The sequence below is a fragment of the Poecilia reticulata genome, chromosome 2, assembly GCF_904066995.2.
Source record: "Poecilia reticulata chromosome 2, P_reticulata-male-v2, whole genome shotgun sequence".
In the NCBI taxonomy this organism is placed as follows: domain Eukaryota; kingdom Metazoa; phylum Chordata; class Actinopteri; order Cyprinodontiformes; family Poeciliidae; genus Poecilia; species Poecilia reticulata.
Genome location: NC_088831.1, coordinates 16,045,829 through 16,063,447, shown reverse-complemented (window position 1 = coordinate 16,063,447; position 17,619 = coordinate 16,045,829). Strand labels below are relative to the sequence as shown.

The following is a 17,619-nucleotide window of genomic DNA, read 5'->3' as shown; positions in this document are numbered from 1 at the left end:
GCCGCGCATTCCACGCGCTTCACCCAGCTGCGTGAAGCTGACACCCCACCCACGTGAAGGATTTCAGCAAATAGCCTGAGTGGTCGGTGCTCCTGTGAAGGTCTGTGCCGTTAAAATGTACGTTTGTGCTACTTTGGTTTTTGAGATATTAAATAGATTTTTATTTTATTTTAGGTCATCCAGAGGTCACCACATATGGAGGACCAAAACTGACATTATAATAAATAGAAGAATAAATATATAAATAAAAGAATAAATATATATCCAACACATATAAATAAAAGAATTCATATATCAATAAAATACATATTTATCCAACATAATAATAAATAAAAGAATCAATATAAAAATAAAAGTAGAAATATATAAATAAAAGAATAAATATATATCCAAAATAATAATAAATGAAAGAATCAATATAAAAATAAAAGTAGAAATATATAAATGAAAGAATCAATATAAAAATAAAAGTAGAAATATATAAATAAAATAATAAATATATATATTACATAATAATAAATAAAATAATAAATATATAAATAAAAGCATAAATATATACTTTGCTTTGATTTATTTTTTTATTTTTTTTTTGCTTCTCCCTTTTCCATTTGCTGTATTTATTTCTGTATTGTTTTTTGTATTTCTGTGCAGATCGATTGTTAATGCCTGCCTACGTGGCGCTTTCGGCCTCAGTTCAACAGTCCTCGGGAAACCTGACTGTAAAATTCACGAATACTCATTATTTTAAAGATACAATAAAAGGTAAGGTTAATAACAGCATTTAAGTCTTATATAGCTGTTATTACTCATTGTCAATCCACCATTCTCTCACTCTGTGTAAAATAAACAGACTCCGATCGGAGAGTAAACCAGCTAGCAGCAGCTTTAGCCACAGTAGGGAAAATATATACACCACCCTGTCAGTGCTGTAACGTTTAGAGATTCACTTTATTTATCAACTTTATTAAAACAGCATTTAAGTGTTAGCCGTTATTAGTCATTGTCAATTTATTATTCTCCAACTGTATTCAAAGGAAACAGCCTCCGATCGGAGAGTAAACCAGCTAGCAGCAGCTTTAGCCACAGTTAGGAAACATACACGGACACCGCTGCCTTTCAGTGCTGTGTTGTTAAAAGTTTCACTAAAATCACTGACATCTTCCAACACTGTTGTTTAGAAAATCATTTTAAATATCGATTTAAGCACCATCTGCCAAATAATTTCCATATTCTGATGTGATTCATAATTTCTCCATTTGTTTTGTTGTCTATCTTTCTCAACAACCTACCATCTGGGATGATCTTGTTCCTCTGTCCATGGTTCAGTCAATCATCTGTGGGACATCTGCTGCCAAACTATCATGGGCCTCTTGATTTAAAAGAAGACAAACCAGTACAGAGCCTCCCTGCTCCTGCAAGTCACACTTCTTGGATGAATACTCACTACTGCTAGCAGCTGTAGGAAATGAAATCTTTGTGTATCTATTCTGTAATTAACATCTATATGTATCTATTAATAAATGAATTGTTGTGTAGAGTTCTGTAAAAAACTATTGTTAATAGCTTCTCTTGAGTAATCTAGTTATGTGCAACTTTTACATTTAAATTGCTTCGTTTTGTAAATTTTACACATCTGGGAGGAGAGGAAATGCTCAAATTAAAGCTGCCATTAAGGACCAAAGACATAAGGTTTGTGGCTGTTTCTTTAAAACATCTATTTAATAATTATATTAAACACTGTACATGGTTACTACATTACACAAACATAATTACCACAGTTAACAATTTAAGTCATCGATAGAGAAAATGTAGTTACAAAAGACATATCAATTTTATTTCAACAGTTTGTACTCAGGGTTTACAACTTAAGAAGACGTCCATGTAGGGTCCTGGGCGGGTGCCAGTCTGCAGTGAACTGGTGCCAGTCTGCAGTGAACTGGTGCCAGTCTGCAGTGAACTGGTGCCAGTCTGCAGTGAACTGGTGCCAGTCTGCAGTGAACTGGTGCCAGTCTGCAGTGAACTGGTGCCAGTCTGCAGTGAACTGGTGCCAGTCTGCAGTGAACTGGTGCCAGTCTGCAGTGAACTGGTGCCAGTCTGCAGTGAACTGGTGCCAGTCTGCAGTGAACTGGTGCCAGTCTGCAGTGAACTGGTGCCAGTCTGCAGTGAACTGGTGCCAGTCTGCAGTGAACTGGTGCCAGTCTGCAGTGAACTGGTGCCAGTCTGCAGTGAACTGGTGCCAGTCTGCAGTGAACTGGTGCCAGTCTGCAGTGAACTGGTGCCAGTCTGCAGTGAACTGGTGGATGGCAGAGACGATGCTATACTGTAGTGAGCAGTTTGAAGCAGAAGTCCCACCATGTGATCCACAGGGTTTTCCCACCTGAGCACAAACTTTCCACAGGCACCACAGCAGAATCAAGTGTGACCTGTTAAAAGGGATATAAAGTTATTATTCCTATGTTATCAATTTTCTACTGCCAAGTCTACAACCGCAGGAAAACAAACTATAAGAAACAACCTTCTAATCATAACATTTGATAAATATTCATTGGAGAAGTGTGAAGTTAATCAGCTAATATAGATAGATAGATAGATAGATAGATAGATAGATAGATAGATAGATAGATAGATAGATAGATAGATAGTCACATTTCTCCAATGAAACGTTAATATCTATATCTATCTAAAACAGCGTCTTCCTCCTCATGTCTTGATCGTAGAAAGAGTTTAACCCCTCAGGATGTGATGGAGCAGCGGGTGTTTGGCATAACTGTCAAGTTTTGGACTTGTGGCTTCAGGTAATGTCGCTACTGAGCGGCTGGTGAAACTAGTGTTAGTGAGGAGGGTTCAATACGATCATGCATTTTACACGACGGGTGGCAACCCCAGTCTATACTATAAACATCTGATTAAGATTAGAGTCTAAATACGTTCCATTTCCAAAACAGAAAGGCTACGTAATGTTAGCCAGCTAACAAATTATTATTGCTATCCTAGCATATCAACATATAAACTAGAAAAAACCCCAAAACACGGACCTTCGTAGTCAAACTGGTGTCAATCAGCGAGGGATTTGTTCAGTTTAGATTATGTATAGATAGTGCATGTTAGGATGCTAAACGGATGTTTGCCGTCTTGTGAAAAGGCTCTATAAGGCTCTCCGAAGAGGACCACAGCGCAGGCATTCACAATCGATCTGCACACGGATCGATCTCTTTCCTGTTTATTGACCAATAGAGAGCCGGACATAGAAGGCAGCCCACCTCATTAGCATAACGATGCAGCGAGAAAACAATACAGAAATAAATACAGAAAACAATACAGAAATAAATACAGCAAATGGAAAAGGGAGAAGCAAAAAAAAAAATCAAAGCAAAGTATATATTTATGCTTTAATATATTTATTATTTTATTTATTATGTAGTATATATATTTATTATTTTATTTATATATTTCTACTTTTATTTTTATATTGGTTCTTTTATTTATTATTATGTTGGATGTTTATTATTTTATTCTTTTATTTATATATTTCTACTTTCTGCTTCTTGCTCCAAAACAAACCAAAGTGGGCCACTTGCTGCTTCTTAAGTGCTTCGTTTTGTGCCGTTAGAACCATCATTAGCAGCGTTCCTTTACGATATTATAATGGCTTTGAGTTCTTCTTCAAGTTTTTTTTCTACGTTATTTTTCCCTTTGCTGCGGCGCGCTACACTAAATTAATAATATCTAAATCTCCAGGTTTTCATTTTGTTAACGGAGTTGCTCTGCCGGCAGCGCTGCTGTGGATGGCAACCAACAGAAAAATGTTTGCCCTCGCATATGAGAAGTTTCCGGAAGGAAACAGTAACATGCAGGGGGATCCATAATGTCTCATAAAGGAAGGCCGCACAAGTGGCAGATTTAATGGGAAAAACCTGCACAAACGAAGCACTATGAAGCAGCATGTAGCCCACTTTGATTTGTTTCGGATGACCTAAAAAAAATATTTTTTAATATCTCAGAAACCAAAGCGGCACAGACAAAAATGTTAGCACAACGACTCTGTCTATTTGCTGAAACTTTTCACGTGGCTGGGTGTCAGCTTCACTCAGCTACTACAGGAACGCGCGATGCGAGCCTCCTATTGGTCACGGCTCATTAATACAAAGATAATAAGAACAGGCACATATTGACCAAAAACAGGGAAACTAAGGTGGGCAAGTTATACATACAAAGAAATACTTAAATTAATAGTCATATTTACTTTATATGCATGTGGGCCACACTTGGCACACCTCAGGGATGTAACCAAGAGAGGCAAAGATTGTAGCAGGAGTTCAGCTTTTATCCATTCTCCATTCTGTACCCTCACTAAAGGTCACTGTATTCAGGTTTTCTGTTTACAAAGGTAAAACAAGGCGATCGACTCGAAACCACTCCTACCTTTTTACTGTCTTTAATCAACCTGTTGGGCCATTAATTTGAACACGTTTTGTTGATTTTATCCTTAATAATATGTATTGGATCAGAGGACGTGCTGGTCTCAACATCCTGGAGACGTTCAGTTTGTCACCTATTGCCGAGATCAGCTCAAAACCTCCCGCCATCGTAATTGAGCTCTATTGATTAAATATGACTGTAGTTGGAAAACAAACATCAGCGTTAGTAGCTTACCGTGTAACGTCTGGACAACCGGAGGTCTGAAAGATGGCCTCCGATGCAGATCTCCAAGGCTCTCCACTCTCATTCTTTCAGGTCGATGCTCCGTAGAGCTGCCTCTGGATATTGCAGTTCACTTACGATGTACAGTAAAGTTGCTCCTTATAGTTGGATCACAGCTGGTAGCTACGAAGGTGTCCCGAACCTTCAATCGTAAGCCAACTTCAGCGGCCGCTTCGTTCAAACTATAAAACCCCCCGACGGTGAAGCTCTGAGTCCATGAGAGCCGCCAACTGAAACACGTTCTGTCTGAGCGGCCACACGAGAACTAAAGTCAGGAGTAATAACACTATTTTCTAATGAAGTTAATGAGCTTCAGCTTATTGATAACCCGTTAGTAGGTCGCCATCTTTCTTGAAGCAAAGTATGGGTGTGACGCTAACCAACCAATTGGGGAAGTTGTAGCCTGATGACGTGCCTCTCCTCATTTGCATTTATTTTTTTCCTAAGTTCTGCGGGGAAATAGAATGTGATAAATAAGAAAATAAGGAAATACTAAATGAATAAGGGGAATTGGAAAATGGGAAAAGTAAAGATTTTTCAAACAAATGTTGAATGAAAAATAGATAAAAGAAAATTGGGTAAATAAAAAAGGGATATATGAGAAATTGATTAATGAAACTGGGAAATAGAAAATCGGGTTAATGGAAAAAGGAAATCAAAAAATGTTTAAATTAAAAAATAGATTAATGAAAAATGGGTAAATAGATAAAGGGATAAATGAAAAATGGACAAATGAAAAATAGATTAATGAAAAATAGATAAATGAAAAAGAGAAATAGAGAAATTGATAATCTGAAAAATAAATAAATGAAAAAATTGGGTTAATAAAAAAGGGAAATTGAAAAGTGGTTAATTGAAAAATAAATTAATGAAAAATGGATAAAGGGATAAATAAAAAATAGATAAATGAAAAAGAGAAATTGGGAAATTGATAATATGAAAAATAAAGAAATGAAAATTGGGGTTCATGAAAAAGCTAAATTAAAAAATGGTTAAATGAAAAATAGATTAATGAAAAGTGGGTAAATGAAAAATAGATTAATGAAAAAAGGGAAATTGAGAAATTGATAATATGAAAAATAAATAAATGAAAAAATGGGTTAATGAAAAAGCTAAATTATTTATTTAACAAATTATTTATTTCACTCATTTTCTTCATTTTTTGATTTATTTTACTCATTTTTTATTTATTTCACCCATTTATTTATTTATTTAATTTTGGCTGAAATGGCTCTCCATACAGTATCGGCCAAAATCAGAATTGACAAGTCAGATTTTTAAAGATTGGTCAGAAATCTGCAATTGGCACACTCCTAGTGTAGATTTTTTTTAATCAAAATTACTCAATGTTGTTGTTTGTGAAAGAGGTATTAGCAATTGGTGAGACGCTGATGAGAAAGGTGATATGCTGCTGTAATGTAATTTAGAAGCGTTTTGTAAAAAGTATGTTTATAACATGAAGTGTTTCTGTGTTAAACTTGAGTATCCATTCTCTTTGTTTATAGATTTTCTGGGCTCAAACCCTGAATAAAGGTCGACTGACATGACGCAGACAAAGGTGAAGAAGCAGCTTTGCATTCCACCAAAATGGTTCAAGTCCCTTAATGAACTGAATGACTGGGAATTCATGGAAAATTTGAGCCTTTTGAAGTTTAAATGTGATTGTTCATCTCATCAAACCTGGTGCACCAAGAACCTTTGCGAAGCACAAGAACTGGTCAGACAACATTTCAAGCTCTTGGTAACTGGACCTAAGAGTTGGATTGACCTTTTTTTGCAGAACATAAACATAAAATTGACTGTTTTGTTTTATGTTCACAGCAACTAGAGGTAATGAGAGCACACACTCATGAATACAGTGTCTTCCACTGTCGTTGGCATTAGGCTGGGTTTATGTAGCATTTGATTTTTAACTAAATATTTATACCTGTATTTCATTTATTTTTTGGCATTTATTTTGAAGTATGTTGGTCCTGTTTACAACTATGATTTTCATGTTCCAAAGCAATTTTTTGTATGTTCCATCTTATAGTAATTATCAAAACTGTTTGACTACAAAGACTAGTCAAGATTGCTTTACATTTAATTTATACATTGAAATTTGTATAGTAAATTGCAATAAATTAGTTGTGATGTGCAGAAGATAAACATTAGCAAGCTCAAGAATGTGTTTAACTCTTAATATTTAATAGCAAAGGTTAGTTATAAAGACTAGATGATGTCAATTTATGGTCTTAAATTGCAAAATAAAGTCTGCAAATTGATTGTAGAAAGGTTTCACAAGTGTTTTGTGTTCTACAACTACATTTACTGTGGACTTAGAATTTAGTTTTGTTTCAAAATTATGTTAAGAATATATTAAATACATTAACTTTAATACATTTACACTACAATTAATATATGGTATAGAATACAGACTTCAATGGTTTGGAAGACAAACTTATTTGGAAATGTCCAAAGTAAAAAAAAAAAAAAAAGTTTGAATATATCACAAAAGAGTAAAAAGACAGAGAATTTCAGTTTTGGGTTAACAAAATATTGATACATTTGACACAAAAAACTGTTAAATTATGGAAAATATTTTGATGGAAATTCTGAAAAAAAAAAAAAAATACAGAAAATGTCCTGGTAATTCTCTGCCAGGATATTTTCCAGTTTTTTTTTGCAAAATTTCCATCAGAAGTGTCCCGTAATTTAACAGTATTTTATTTCAAATTTTTTCGTAAAAAAACAGGGAAATGTCCTGGTAATTTTCTGCCAATACATTTTCTGGTTTTTATGGAATTTTCAGCAGAATTTTTCTGTAATTTAACAGTTTTTTCCCCCGTAATTTAACTTATACAAACTGTTAAATTATGGCCCACCACTTCAGGCGACATTTACCATATTCTCAAACTCAAAGCTTGACAACGTGAGAGTTCATCTATTAAACTGACTGAAGATGAATACATAAACTAAAATTTGGATCATAGACAATTTTAATAAGCGTATTTGTGAGCCTGCCTCTTTTTATTATGGTAAATTGAAATTAATTTTAGATTTTTGTATAACTTGTTGTCAGGTTAATTTAGAAAGTGAGCTGTTATTATTACAGGTTAGTTTTCTAAACTACAAAAAAGTAACTGTTAGGGAAGTAACACTGCTGTTATGCCAGATTTATCAATACTTTATTTTGTTAAATTTTTTATACGATTACTCGATTAATCGTAAGAATAATCGATAGATTACTCGATTACTAAAATATTAATTTACAATAGCCCTAATTGTATAAATAAAATAGCATTTATAAGGGGATCGGGGGGATTAATGTCTCTCCTTCGCTTCCCCCACCCCTCTAACGATGCATCAGCTCCCCACCTTTTCTCCTTCTTCGTCGAACCCCTTCTAATTATACTCTAGCCCCCCAGTCCGCAGATTAACATCTCTCCTTCGCCCCCTTCCTTCTACAGCCAGACCTCCTCCCCCTTCTTGCAATACGCCGTCCGTACAGCCCCCCCAGCACTCAACGGTACGCTAGACCGGCCCCACCCTCTTCGACCCCTCACACTTCTAATGGTACACTAGCCCCCCCTCAATGTCTCTCCTTCGCTCCCTCCTTCTTCGCTTCCCCCAACCCCCAACCATTTAATGATACGTCAGCCCCCCACCTTCTCTCCTTCTTCGAACCCCTTCGAAGGTACTCTAGCCCCCCAGTCCGCCACCATTCCCTCAGCCCCCCATTCTGACTCTTGGGGTCAGAATGGGGGGCTGATCCCCCATTCTGACCCCAATGGGGGGGTCAGCCCCACAATGAACAGGCTTTCAGCAAATGACTGTTCGCTGAATGACTGTCAGAGAACAGTCATTCGCTGACTGTAACAGTTTGATTAAGCCTCAGATTGTGTCACTAAATTACATTTCCAAGTGTGAATTTGGAAAACAGAAAGTTGGCTCTGTGTGAGGAGAGTAGGAAAACCTGGAGTTTCAAGGCCCAACACAACCATCTTTCATATGTTGGTAATAGCATTAGTATGATTTTTTTAAAACCCAAATCTTTTAATTTATAGGCCTTTCAAACTGAAACAAAGTTAAGTTGGGTCTGATTTCATTTCTAGATGCAAGTTAAAACCAGCTCACAGGAAGACACATAATCAACTTGTTAAAACAGGTAATTTCCTCATGGTTAATTTGTATTTATATATACATATATATTTTTTAATTATATTTTTCATCTGAGTAGCACAAAAGACAACCCAGTTGAAAACCACAGCTATAGAAAAATCCTCATTAGGAGGTTCTGGTAAACTTGGAAAACACACAAAGCAAAAGGAGCCAAACAGCAGTAGAATGATTACACATGTTTATGAAAAAAAAGGCATATAACAGTATACAAAGCCATGTTATATAATGATAAAATATATAGTTTAAGTACTTGGTTAGATAAAATTCAATTACATTTTTCTTTCCTTTTTTTTTAATACAAGAGCAGACATATGGCAGCTGTCAGAGCACATGTTAGTTCACCAACATGGCTCTGACTAACGTTAGGCTCCAAGTTTTTCATAGTGGCTACAGTCATCAGCTCCCCCTGCTGGTGAAGCAAAAAAACATCAACAGCCATGAAGAAGGCCTCAACAATCAGATCTTTAGGTTATCACTGAATACAAATTCTCATTTGCATATTCTGTTTTCATTAAAATATACCCATGAACATACACGACAGTTGTGACGGAAATTTAAATACTGAGTGGTTTCCTGCAGAAGAGCAGGAATCCATGAAGCTGCCATGTTACTGCAGATGTAGCTCAGCTTTTTGAGACCCCCCACATCGTTCTGTAGTGTGAAGAATTTTGCAAAAAGAGTAGAAAAAGCTGGAGTAGCAAAGAAAGTTGAGACCTAAAAGCATTGTTACATTCTCGCTTTCTTTCATCAGGCCTCGCCGCCGTTCCCTTTTCGTCGTCGTTTGTCCTGGTTAGATGCAGATGAACGCGCTTTCTGATGCAGAGAACCACGTAGACACAAAGCAAAACGTTTCCTCGACAACATGGAATTTCTGCTGAAAGTTGGGATTTATCTGAAGGCACAGGGCACAAGTTTGGGTGTGTCTTTGTGTTGGAGTTCAGTGTTTGAATCACAAGTCTGAGCCAGTCTCACATTTCATCTGCTCGTTGTCTCAATACCTCTTAAGCTATTGTAAACAACCTGACGCCGCATAGCCACACAGGGCATTTAGGAAGCTTGCATTCCGATGAACAAAAGACCTTGTTACTATTCTTTTAAACCTGGGCTGGAACTCTGTAGCGTGATCACAACATTTTCTACTCTAGTCCAAAGAGTAGATGTTTTAAAATGGACTCACACGTGTCCAGTCTGGGTCACAGCACCGCTCCAGATCTGACAGAGTCTACTGATCCAAAGGTCCAACCTGGTTTTAAAACAACAGTTTTTCAGGAACAGGATGAAGAGCAATGGTTTTTCAGATGATTCTGGAAACCTGCCTCTCTCCCAGGAGTCAATCTCCAAGTAATTTCAAAAGTTGGGACAACGCCTTTGCATTGTCTCAATGCAAAAGCATTGGGACAATGTCTGAGCTTCCTCGCAGGCTTTTTATGCTTTAGTGGTAGCATGATCAACTTCAAAAGAGAGCAATGAGGAAAAGATTGAGAAAGCATGACTTGTAAAACAGAGCTGAAGATGATGTTCTCTTCTCCCTAAACAGAACTCCAAAATTTCATCTAAATGATGCACCAAACTTTCAGAGCTTTCCATTCAACACATATGGCCAAATAAGTGCTTGACCATTATTCCCAGCAGTGCAACACCTCCTTCCACCTGCAAAGCACAGTGGTGTAGGACTGATGATCTGGGCCTCCATTGCAGTCACAGAAGCTGGGCACCTTGCAATCTAATAGGCATTAGACTTCCTATAATCTCTACGTTCCAAAGTGTTCCTCGTGAGGTAAGCCTGTATGCCTGCAGCTAGGCTAAAACTGTGTCAAGCTAACAATAAAGTGAGATTTTATCCTTGGTGTTAAATTGCATCATTTCTGCCAAAGGAGAATGTTGAGTCTACTGAATAATAGGGCGCTCTTAGTTTTTCACAAACAGCTCCTCCATTTTGTATGTATTTAATAAATTAAGGCAGAATGTAGAAACTGTATTTTTATCTGAAGTTAGATTTAAAATTCTCAGGACTTGCTATCAGCTACATCTCTTTTATCATGTTCTGATTTATGAAAGCCTTAGAATTAAAACAAGATGCACTTAGTTTTTACAACGACTTATGAAATTTTAGAAATGCTTGTGAAGCAACAAAGGCATATATAGTTTAAGAAAAATCAAAGAAAGATATTCTGGCGCCCCCTACTGGACTGACGGCTTTATATAAACTTCGAGATTATTTTTATACTGCAATTATTTCCTCCAGCATGTTGAGCACAACAATCTCATCAATTTGAAAAATGCAAGCTAGTTTGTGACTGACACTTAGTGGTTGTGTTTGGTATTACATTTCAGAACCACCAGGGTCAGTTCAGGTCCGACAGTAAATAGTGGCTGCAGAAGGCGTTAGGGTCAGATGCAAACAGATCATTATATGGTGTTATACATTTATTTTGGGCTGAATCATCTACTGCATATGCTTTCAATTAGCAGGTATTCTTTCATTAGAAATAATTTCAATGGCTATGTTGGACTCTGGAGGCTGAACTTTCTGCTGCATGTTTGCTCAGTCTTTTCTGGTTTTATAGAAGCAGCTGAATGGCTTGCAATTAAAAGCTTGTGTGAGGGGAAGCTTTGGTTGTTAGCTTGCTGCGGAGGTGAATGTGAATAAGGCTTTTATAAACCTAGTGAGACTCCAGAAGGCACTTAAAGTGGGGTCCAGATGGGATCTGGTGCAGCGGAGTGCACCAGATGCTTATGTTCAAACTCAAAATCTCTTGAATCATTTTCCCAAGAAGTGCATTTCTATAGACTGCACATAGATGAACATATGCCGATGCATTCGGCATGTGTGGGGTTTCAAGAGCCAAAGCATTCTGATGTAACAAACAAATCTAAAAAAAAAAAAGGCACATAAAAAAATGAAACAAATAAATATACAATTACATCAACCAGTTTGACAGTTTCATTTAAAATGTACAGATTTAATCTGATATCTTATTCATTTGAAGGCACAGTTCAATATTTTTACCCAGATTACCAAGTCTTTTAGAAAAACTTTAGTGATTGCAATAAAACATCAAGTTCAGATGTGTTGGCAGGAGCTCAGGTTTCCCTTATAAGACATCTTTGGTTGGCTCCATCTGCATCCTGGTAAACACACTTGTAAATTCATACTTCATTGTTACTACTGTATATCATCACGAAAGCAACAGCCGATAAGCAGAGAGACAAGCATTTGTGTAATTGTACAAAGAAGTATAAAACACATGTATAATATTAGAACATATGCGTTGTTGTGGATAAGCACTGATACAGGCAAGCTATACCGAGTTTGTGTCGCCGTGGAGTCGATGGGCGAGGCTGCGTTCTACTCCATGAGAGCACGGTTGATGAAAACTCCTGGAGCCTGAGCGGAGACTCTGCTGTTCTGCTGAATGGACGAAAAACATGTCAGCAAAGGGGCGGAGCAACAAATACATCCAACCACTCCGCCAAAGTTAAATATTCAATTTTATAATTATTTCTGAAGGTCTTTAAACTTTTTATGTGGATTTCACATTCAGTTGCTTCTTGTGTTTTTGTTGATGGAAATAGAATGAGGGCAGCACTTTGCTCTGCTACTTCATCCATATAGATGATTGAGTGTGTTCCAGAAAGAGCCATGCAAGCCCAACCATGACATAATGGTCAGGCTTGCAAACAGTGTTAAACTCTGTTTAATAGTGGAACAGCGTTTGGGGTCTTTCTTTGCTTTCCTCAAAGCTCAGCTTTGTCTCATTACTCTGTAAAACCTTTATTCTTAATTTTTATTCTGTTTTCCTGAACTTAATCTTAATGAGTCCTTGAGGACTCTACAATTCTAAGATTTTAGCAAAAGAAATATTGAGTCAACTTCAGAATTATTGGAGAGAAACAATGAAAAAATTTCCAGTCTGGTTTGAAATCTGTCCAGAATGTTGATCTTTCTGCCATGGATTATAATTTCGTACTTTCATCATCTGAACCGTCGGATACGCTCAAATTCTCGGTTCCATCCTGGTTTAAACCAAGTAGGAATTTTTCAGTTCCTCTTGGTTACTTAAGGGGTACCACAAGGATTCGTTGTGGGTCCACAGCTGTTATATTTGATTATGTTCCCTCTGGGTTCTTCCCTCTTTCTATTGCTTTGTTGATGATATTCATAGTTACCCACCAGTTGAACCAGACAGGACCAGTCCAATGCAACAGCTCCTGAACTAAATGTAAGTTCAAACTGTTACATCACACTTGGACTTTGGCAATGCCCTGTGTGCTGGTCTGGACCAGTCTTTGTTCCAGTGCCATTGTTTCAGATTACAGCCGTCTTGTTTAGTTCCTATTTCTGTAATCAGCAAGCTCCTTATGATCCACCAGCAAGTTTTAAAGAACCAGACTAAATTAGGTTTAAAATTAATCTAATTTGCTGTGATGGACTGGTGACCTGTCCAGGGTGACCCCGCCTCTCGCCTGTTGACCGCTGGAGATGGGCACCAGCTCCCCTCATGACCCTAATAGGGATAAGATAATGGATGGATGAATCCAAATTGAGTGATTTTATTTTATTTTTTCTCTGCTTGATTAGAAAAAACACATGGCATTAATTACAATATGGCCATAAAATATTTTCCAAGTAATTTTTTTAGAAATGCAATTATGTTTATTTGTTTCATTTAACTAATTCATGTCATAGCTCTGATTATTCTTGCCACACAGTAAAATCTTGTTCACCTGGAGCCTTACTGACCTCTATCAGAGCTCATGACGCTCTGGTTTATGATCAGTGGTACATTTGATCATGAGGTCTGAGGAATTACAGGAGTTGGAACCTAAACCAGTGTGTATCACATGCTAACTGAGTGACAGTGACACATTTAACTGTTGTTCAGTGTGCCGTCTCTTTCTGGAGCTCATTCTGTGCTTGTGGTGGTGTGTTTTCAAGGCTGTTTACCTGTGTCTGTGTATTGCTGTCCAGGTAGTGCTGTATGTTACAAGAGTCCTCTGCAGGGGCCGTCCCAGGGGCCAGAGGGGCGATGTTGGCCATCTCCTGGTTGACGGCTGACGGGCCCACTGGAAGCTCACTGTGGTTCCACTGTAGGTAGCTGGAACTCTGATCCAGAGTCACATTGGCCCCGTTGAGGTCTGGGGGACCATAGTGAGATAAAAGTTTTACCCCTGCTGGGTTGGAGGAAAAGCGCTGCTGGAACATGCAGCTGCTGTGGGCGTCCTGGCTGCCGGCTAGCCCCGGACCCACTTGCTCCAGGTGTCTCAGTCTGCTGACGCTGCTTGGACAGAAGCCAGAACTAGGGAATGTTTGGCTCCCTGGATGTTGGCTCTGGAATGTGGACATGGGCTCATGTCTGTTCTGGATGATGCCAGCATGCGGCTGCTGCTGCCGGCTCTGAGGCCACTGCTGCACAGGAGCGCTGTGGTTCTCACACACCAGACCCTTCTGCAGAAACTTTGGATCACAGCCACCGGGACGTATGGAGGTGAAGTTGCTATAGGGAATCGTGGGTGGCACGACAGTTTGTACACCAGGTGCTGTGTTGCTCGGATGCTGAGCAGACTTGTGCAGGATCTGGCCAGTTGCTAGTTCTGGTCCCTCCATGCTGCTTCCCAGCTGCAGGAGCTGCTGGGCCTGAACAGAACTGCCCTGAGAACATCCGGCTGGCATGATGGATGCCTGCTGCTTCTGGCAGGGTTGGGTAGAAGGGAAGGCCTCTGTCACTGAGCTGTTGGGTACAGTGAGCGCTGGGAGATCTACAGCCGGGCTGAAGATGTCATGCAGCTGCAGCTGCTGCAGCGGCGGCAGACTGCTGTCAGTGTGACCCGGTTGGGACCGTTTGTGGCTCCTGCTGCCCATCGGAGCGGACTCCACCAGACTCTGGTTTGAAACCACCGAGTCATCTAGGTGTTCATAGCAGCTGCTCACCGAGGAGTAAGAACAACTGGGGTTGGGAGTCTGGAAGAGCTGTGGCTCACACAGTTCAGAGGATGAGAAATTCTTGACTTCTGTAAGGCAGCTGGAGGTGAGGCTGTCCAAGCACTCCCCCGCCCTCTCTTTGAACACCGAGTCAATAAAGTCTACTATCTCATCGGTGATGAAGTTGTCCAGATCCGACAAGCCAGGACTTCTCTGAGGATCCTCTTCCTGGTGGAACCTCTTAAAGCAGTTTTCCATCTCCATCATCTCAGAATCGTCCACCTCCAGGTTCTCCAGAATGTCCTCAAAGTCTCCGCTGTTAGTCAGCTTCTCCAGGCTGTCGATTACAGCCAGCACTGACTGCTTGGTCTCCTCCTTCACCAGCACGGGTTCAGCTGGCATGTCTGACGAGTTCTTCTCCTGCCACTCGTTGCTGGCTACAGCGACCAGGGCGTGGGTGTCCATGAACACCTCGTCCACAGGTAGGGGGGTGTCCACCGCCTGGCTGTATATGCTTTCATCCTGACTCATGAAGCAGTCCAGAAGGGAAGTGGGGGGCATGATCCTCTTGGTATTTCTGCTGTCAAACATTTTGTCAAACTGGACCTGTGAGATGTCCATGGTGGGCCCAGTGTTGTAGAGAATGGCCTCTCCCGTGGCGCAGCTGAAGGGCAGCTGCAGCCACCGCTGTCGCAGGTACTCCTCTCCCTCAGCGTTGCTGAAACAAAGAAGGCAGAACACATGAGGACTGGTTCCCGGCTGCTTTGGACCTGGTTCTGATAGATTTAACAATCCACCAGCTGTCGGTGCGTCCAGCTACTCACCTTAAAGCTTTCTGGTATGCAATGATGAACTCAGGTCTCCCTCCTTTGAAGATGAGCTTGGCGTTAGAGTTCACCCATATCCAGCCTTTGGATTTGGTGAGCAGTCTGAACACAGTCAGACCGCTCTCTCCTGTTTTTATCACTGTCACAATAAACACACACTTTCAGTTAGAAAAATGGCATTTTGACAGTGTTCTCAAATATAGTAAACACTGTCGGTAAATAATGGCTCCTGCAGTGATACTGACATTTGATCAAATAACTCTCCAGAAAGAAAGAAATCGTAAAGTTAAATTTAAGACAGATTACGACATAAACTGTGGCAAAACACAAACCTTGTTTTATTTTATTACAACTTTATGTGACGGACCAATACATATCAGTACGGTGTAGTAGATTTTTTTACTGTGGGGAAGTGTACTCTTACTATTTTAAGATAGTAAACTGAACGTTGCTGTTTGAGATGTTTTAAAATCTAACCCTGATTTAAACTTGTCGACAACTTCCTCCACGACCCGTGTTGCTTGGTCTTCATGATGCTGGTTATTCACTGATGTCTTGTTTCCACTGATCAGTGTGGCACGAGTTGATACAGCTCAGTATGCTAGCTCATGGTTTGGTGTATTCAGGAGAGCATTTCGACCACCAGCTTGAAGGCAGGATTAAACCCAAAGGCCTGATGTGACGTCATACTAGTGCGACGAGAAACATTGTCCGTCTCATGCTTGTTGCAAGCAGTGATGTTTTTCTGTCCATTGCCCTGACTGCACTGTCTTCGTCCTGGGGAACTTTATTTACTAATTACTTGACTACTGGAAGGCGGCTGGTTGCACTTCATTTTACTTTGAGGTATCTGAGTAAAGACCCCATCAAAACAAATTAAAGATGTGAATATATTTGCAAGACACTGTAGCTCCTTGTTAAATAAACATCAGTGTTACTGGGTCTCCATTTAGCGTTTGTTTGTAATGCAGAGAAGACAAGTGAGCAGCGAACATACTGCGGATGTGGTTGTCAGCGCAGTACATCATGTCAGCGGCATGGATGAACTGGTAGCCTGAGCCTTTCATGCACAGCTCCGTCTCAGAATAACCCAGGATGATCTTCCCCCTGCAACAACCAAGCAGAGTGATGTTAGAGTACTGGTTCAACTGGTCTCCATGCCAACCAAAGTTTCACCTTTCACTGACAGCACAGGAGCTAAAAACACCTCAAATGAATTCGACTTGACTTCCGAATCAAACTCCTTGTTTGCAGACGGTACTGGGCTCTTAGGAGCTACTGGACTGTTCTGTAATGAAAACCACAGACCTGCTGTCGACGCCAGAGGGTGTGAAATCCAGCTTGTGCCTCGTCAGGAAGAGGAGCATTTTGGCTCTGATCTCCACAATTGACGGAGACTGGACAGGCACAGCGATGGCAAACAGAGCTACCTGGACACTTTTACAGCTCTCACTGTCCCTGGAAAGGTTTTGACCTTGAAGGTACTTCAAGCGCCCATTGAACTTCAGGGCCTGTTTCAAAAAACGGATTAGAATTACATGCTGGTTTTAGGACTTTATTTTTATTCCTGAATGAAGCATGGACAAACCAGGAAGCCGGAGGAGTTGTCCAAGAGACATCGGAAGCGACAGACAAAGCTCCTCTCCAGGAAGGAGGAGTTGTCAGGGGGGAGCTGCTCAGGGTTGTACATCACTGCATTTCCACAGTTCTGGGAGACTAAGACAGAAACACAGACCAAACATATCTGGAAGCAAGCATGGAACTCTGAAACTCACAGCAAGTCAAATAGACAGTGATTCTCATTTCATACGGTTCTTGCTCATTCCATCACCACTTACAGTCTGCATCTGAGGCGAGTGGAGGAGGGTTTAAGGCAAAGTGGAGCTGCTCTCTGAACGTGGCTCGGTCGTCAGTGTGGATGAGCTCAAACACACTCTGGTGGACCACGTCTGACTGTGAGGAGACAGACAACTGCGTCAGGACTCACTGGCAACATTCAGAACTGAA

The 17,619-nt window shown here is 39.8% G+C and overlaps 1 protein-coding gene and 1 long non-coding RNA gene across 3 annotated transcripts in view; one reads left to right on the top strand and one right to left on the bottom strand.

The window, feature by feature from the left end:
• Positions 1 to 10: 10 nt before the first annotated feature.
• On the top strand, positions 11 to 1,587 carry LOC145548050 (uncharacterized). The gene is made up of 3 exons (XR_014084338.1): positions 11 to 100; positions 652 to 762; positions 1,327 to 1,587. It is a non-coding gene; the product is annotated as an uncharacterized LOC145548050 (long non-coding RNA).
• Positions 1,588 to 9,023: 7,436 nt separating this feature from the next.
• LOC103482332 (aryl hydrocarbon receptor-like) overlaps positions 9,024 to 17,619 on the bottom strand; it is a 38,698-nt gene continuing 30,102 nt past the window's right edge. Inside the window, exons 5-11 of one of the 2 annotated variants that reach the window (XM_008438429.2) lie at positions 17,451 to 17,565; positions 17,201 to 17,328; positions 16,921 to 17,123; positions 16,610 to 16,719; positions 15,610 to 15,751; positions 13,811 to 15,503; positions 9,024 to 12,274 (exon numbers count right to left, since the gene is read on the bottom strand). In XM_008438429.2, the coding sequence (XP_008436651.1) occupies positions 12,212 to 12,274; positions 13,811 to 15,503; positions 15,610 to 15,751; positions 16,610 to 16,719; positions 16,921 to 17,123; positions 17,201 to 17,328; positions 17,451 to 17,565 (2,454 nt within the window). In that variant the 3' untranslated portion in view covers positions 9,024 to 12,211. The remainder of the gene's footprint in view (positions 12,275 to 13,810; positions 15,504 to 15,609; positions 15,752 to 16,609; positions 16,720 to 16,920; positions 17,124 to 17,200; positions 17,329 to 17,450; positions 17,566 to 17,619) is intronic. The other variant, XM_008438437.2, reaches the window with a different exon arrangement.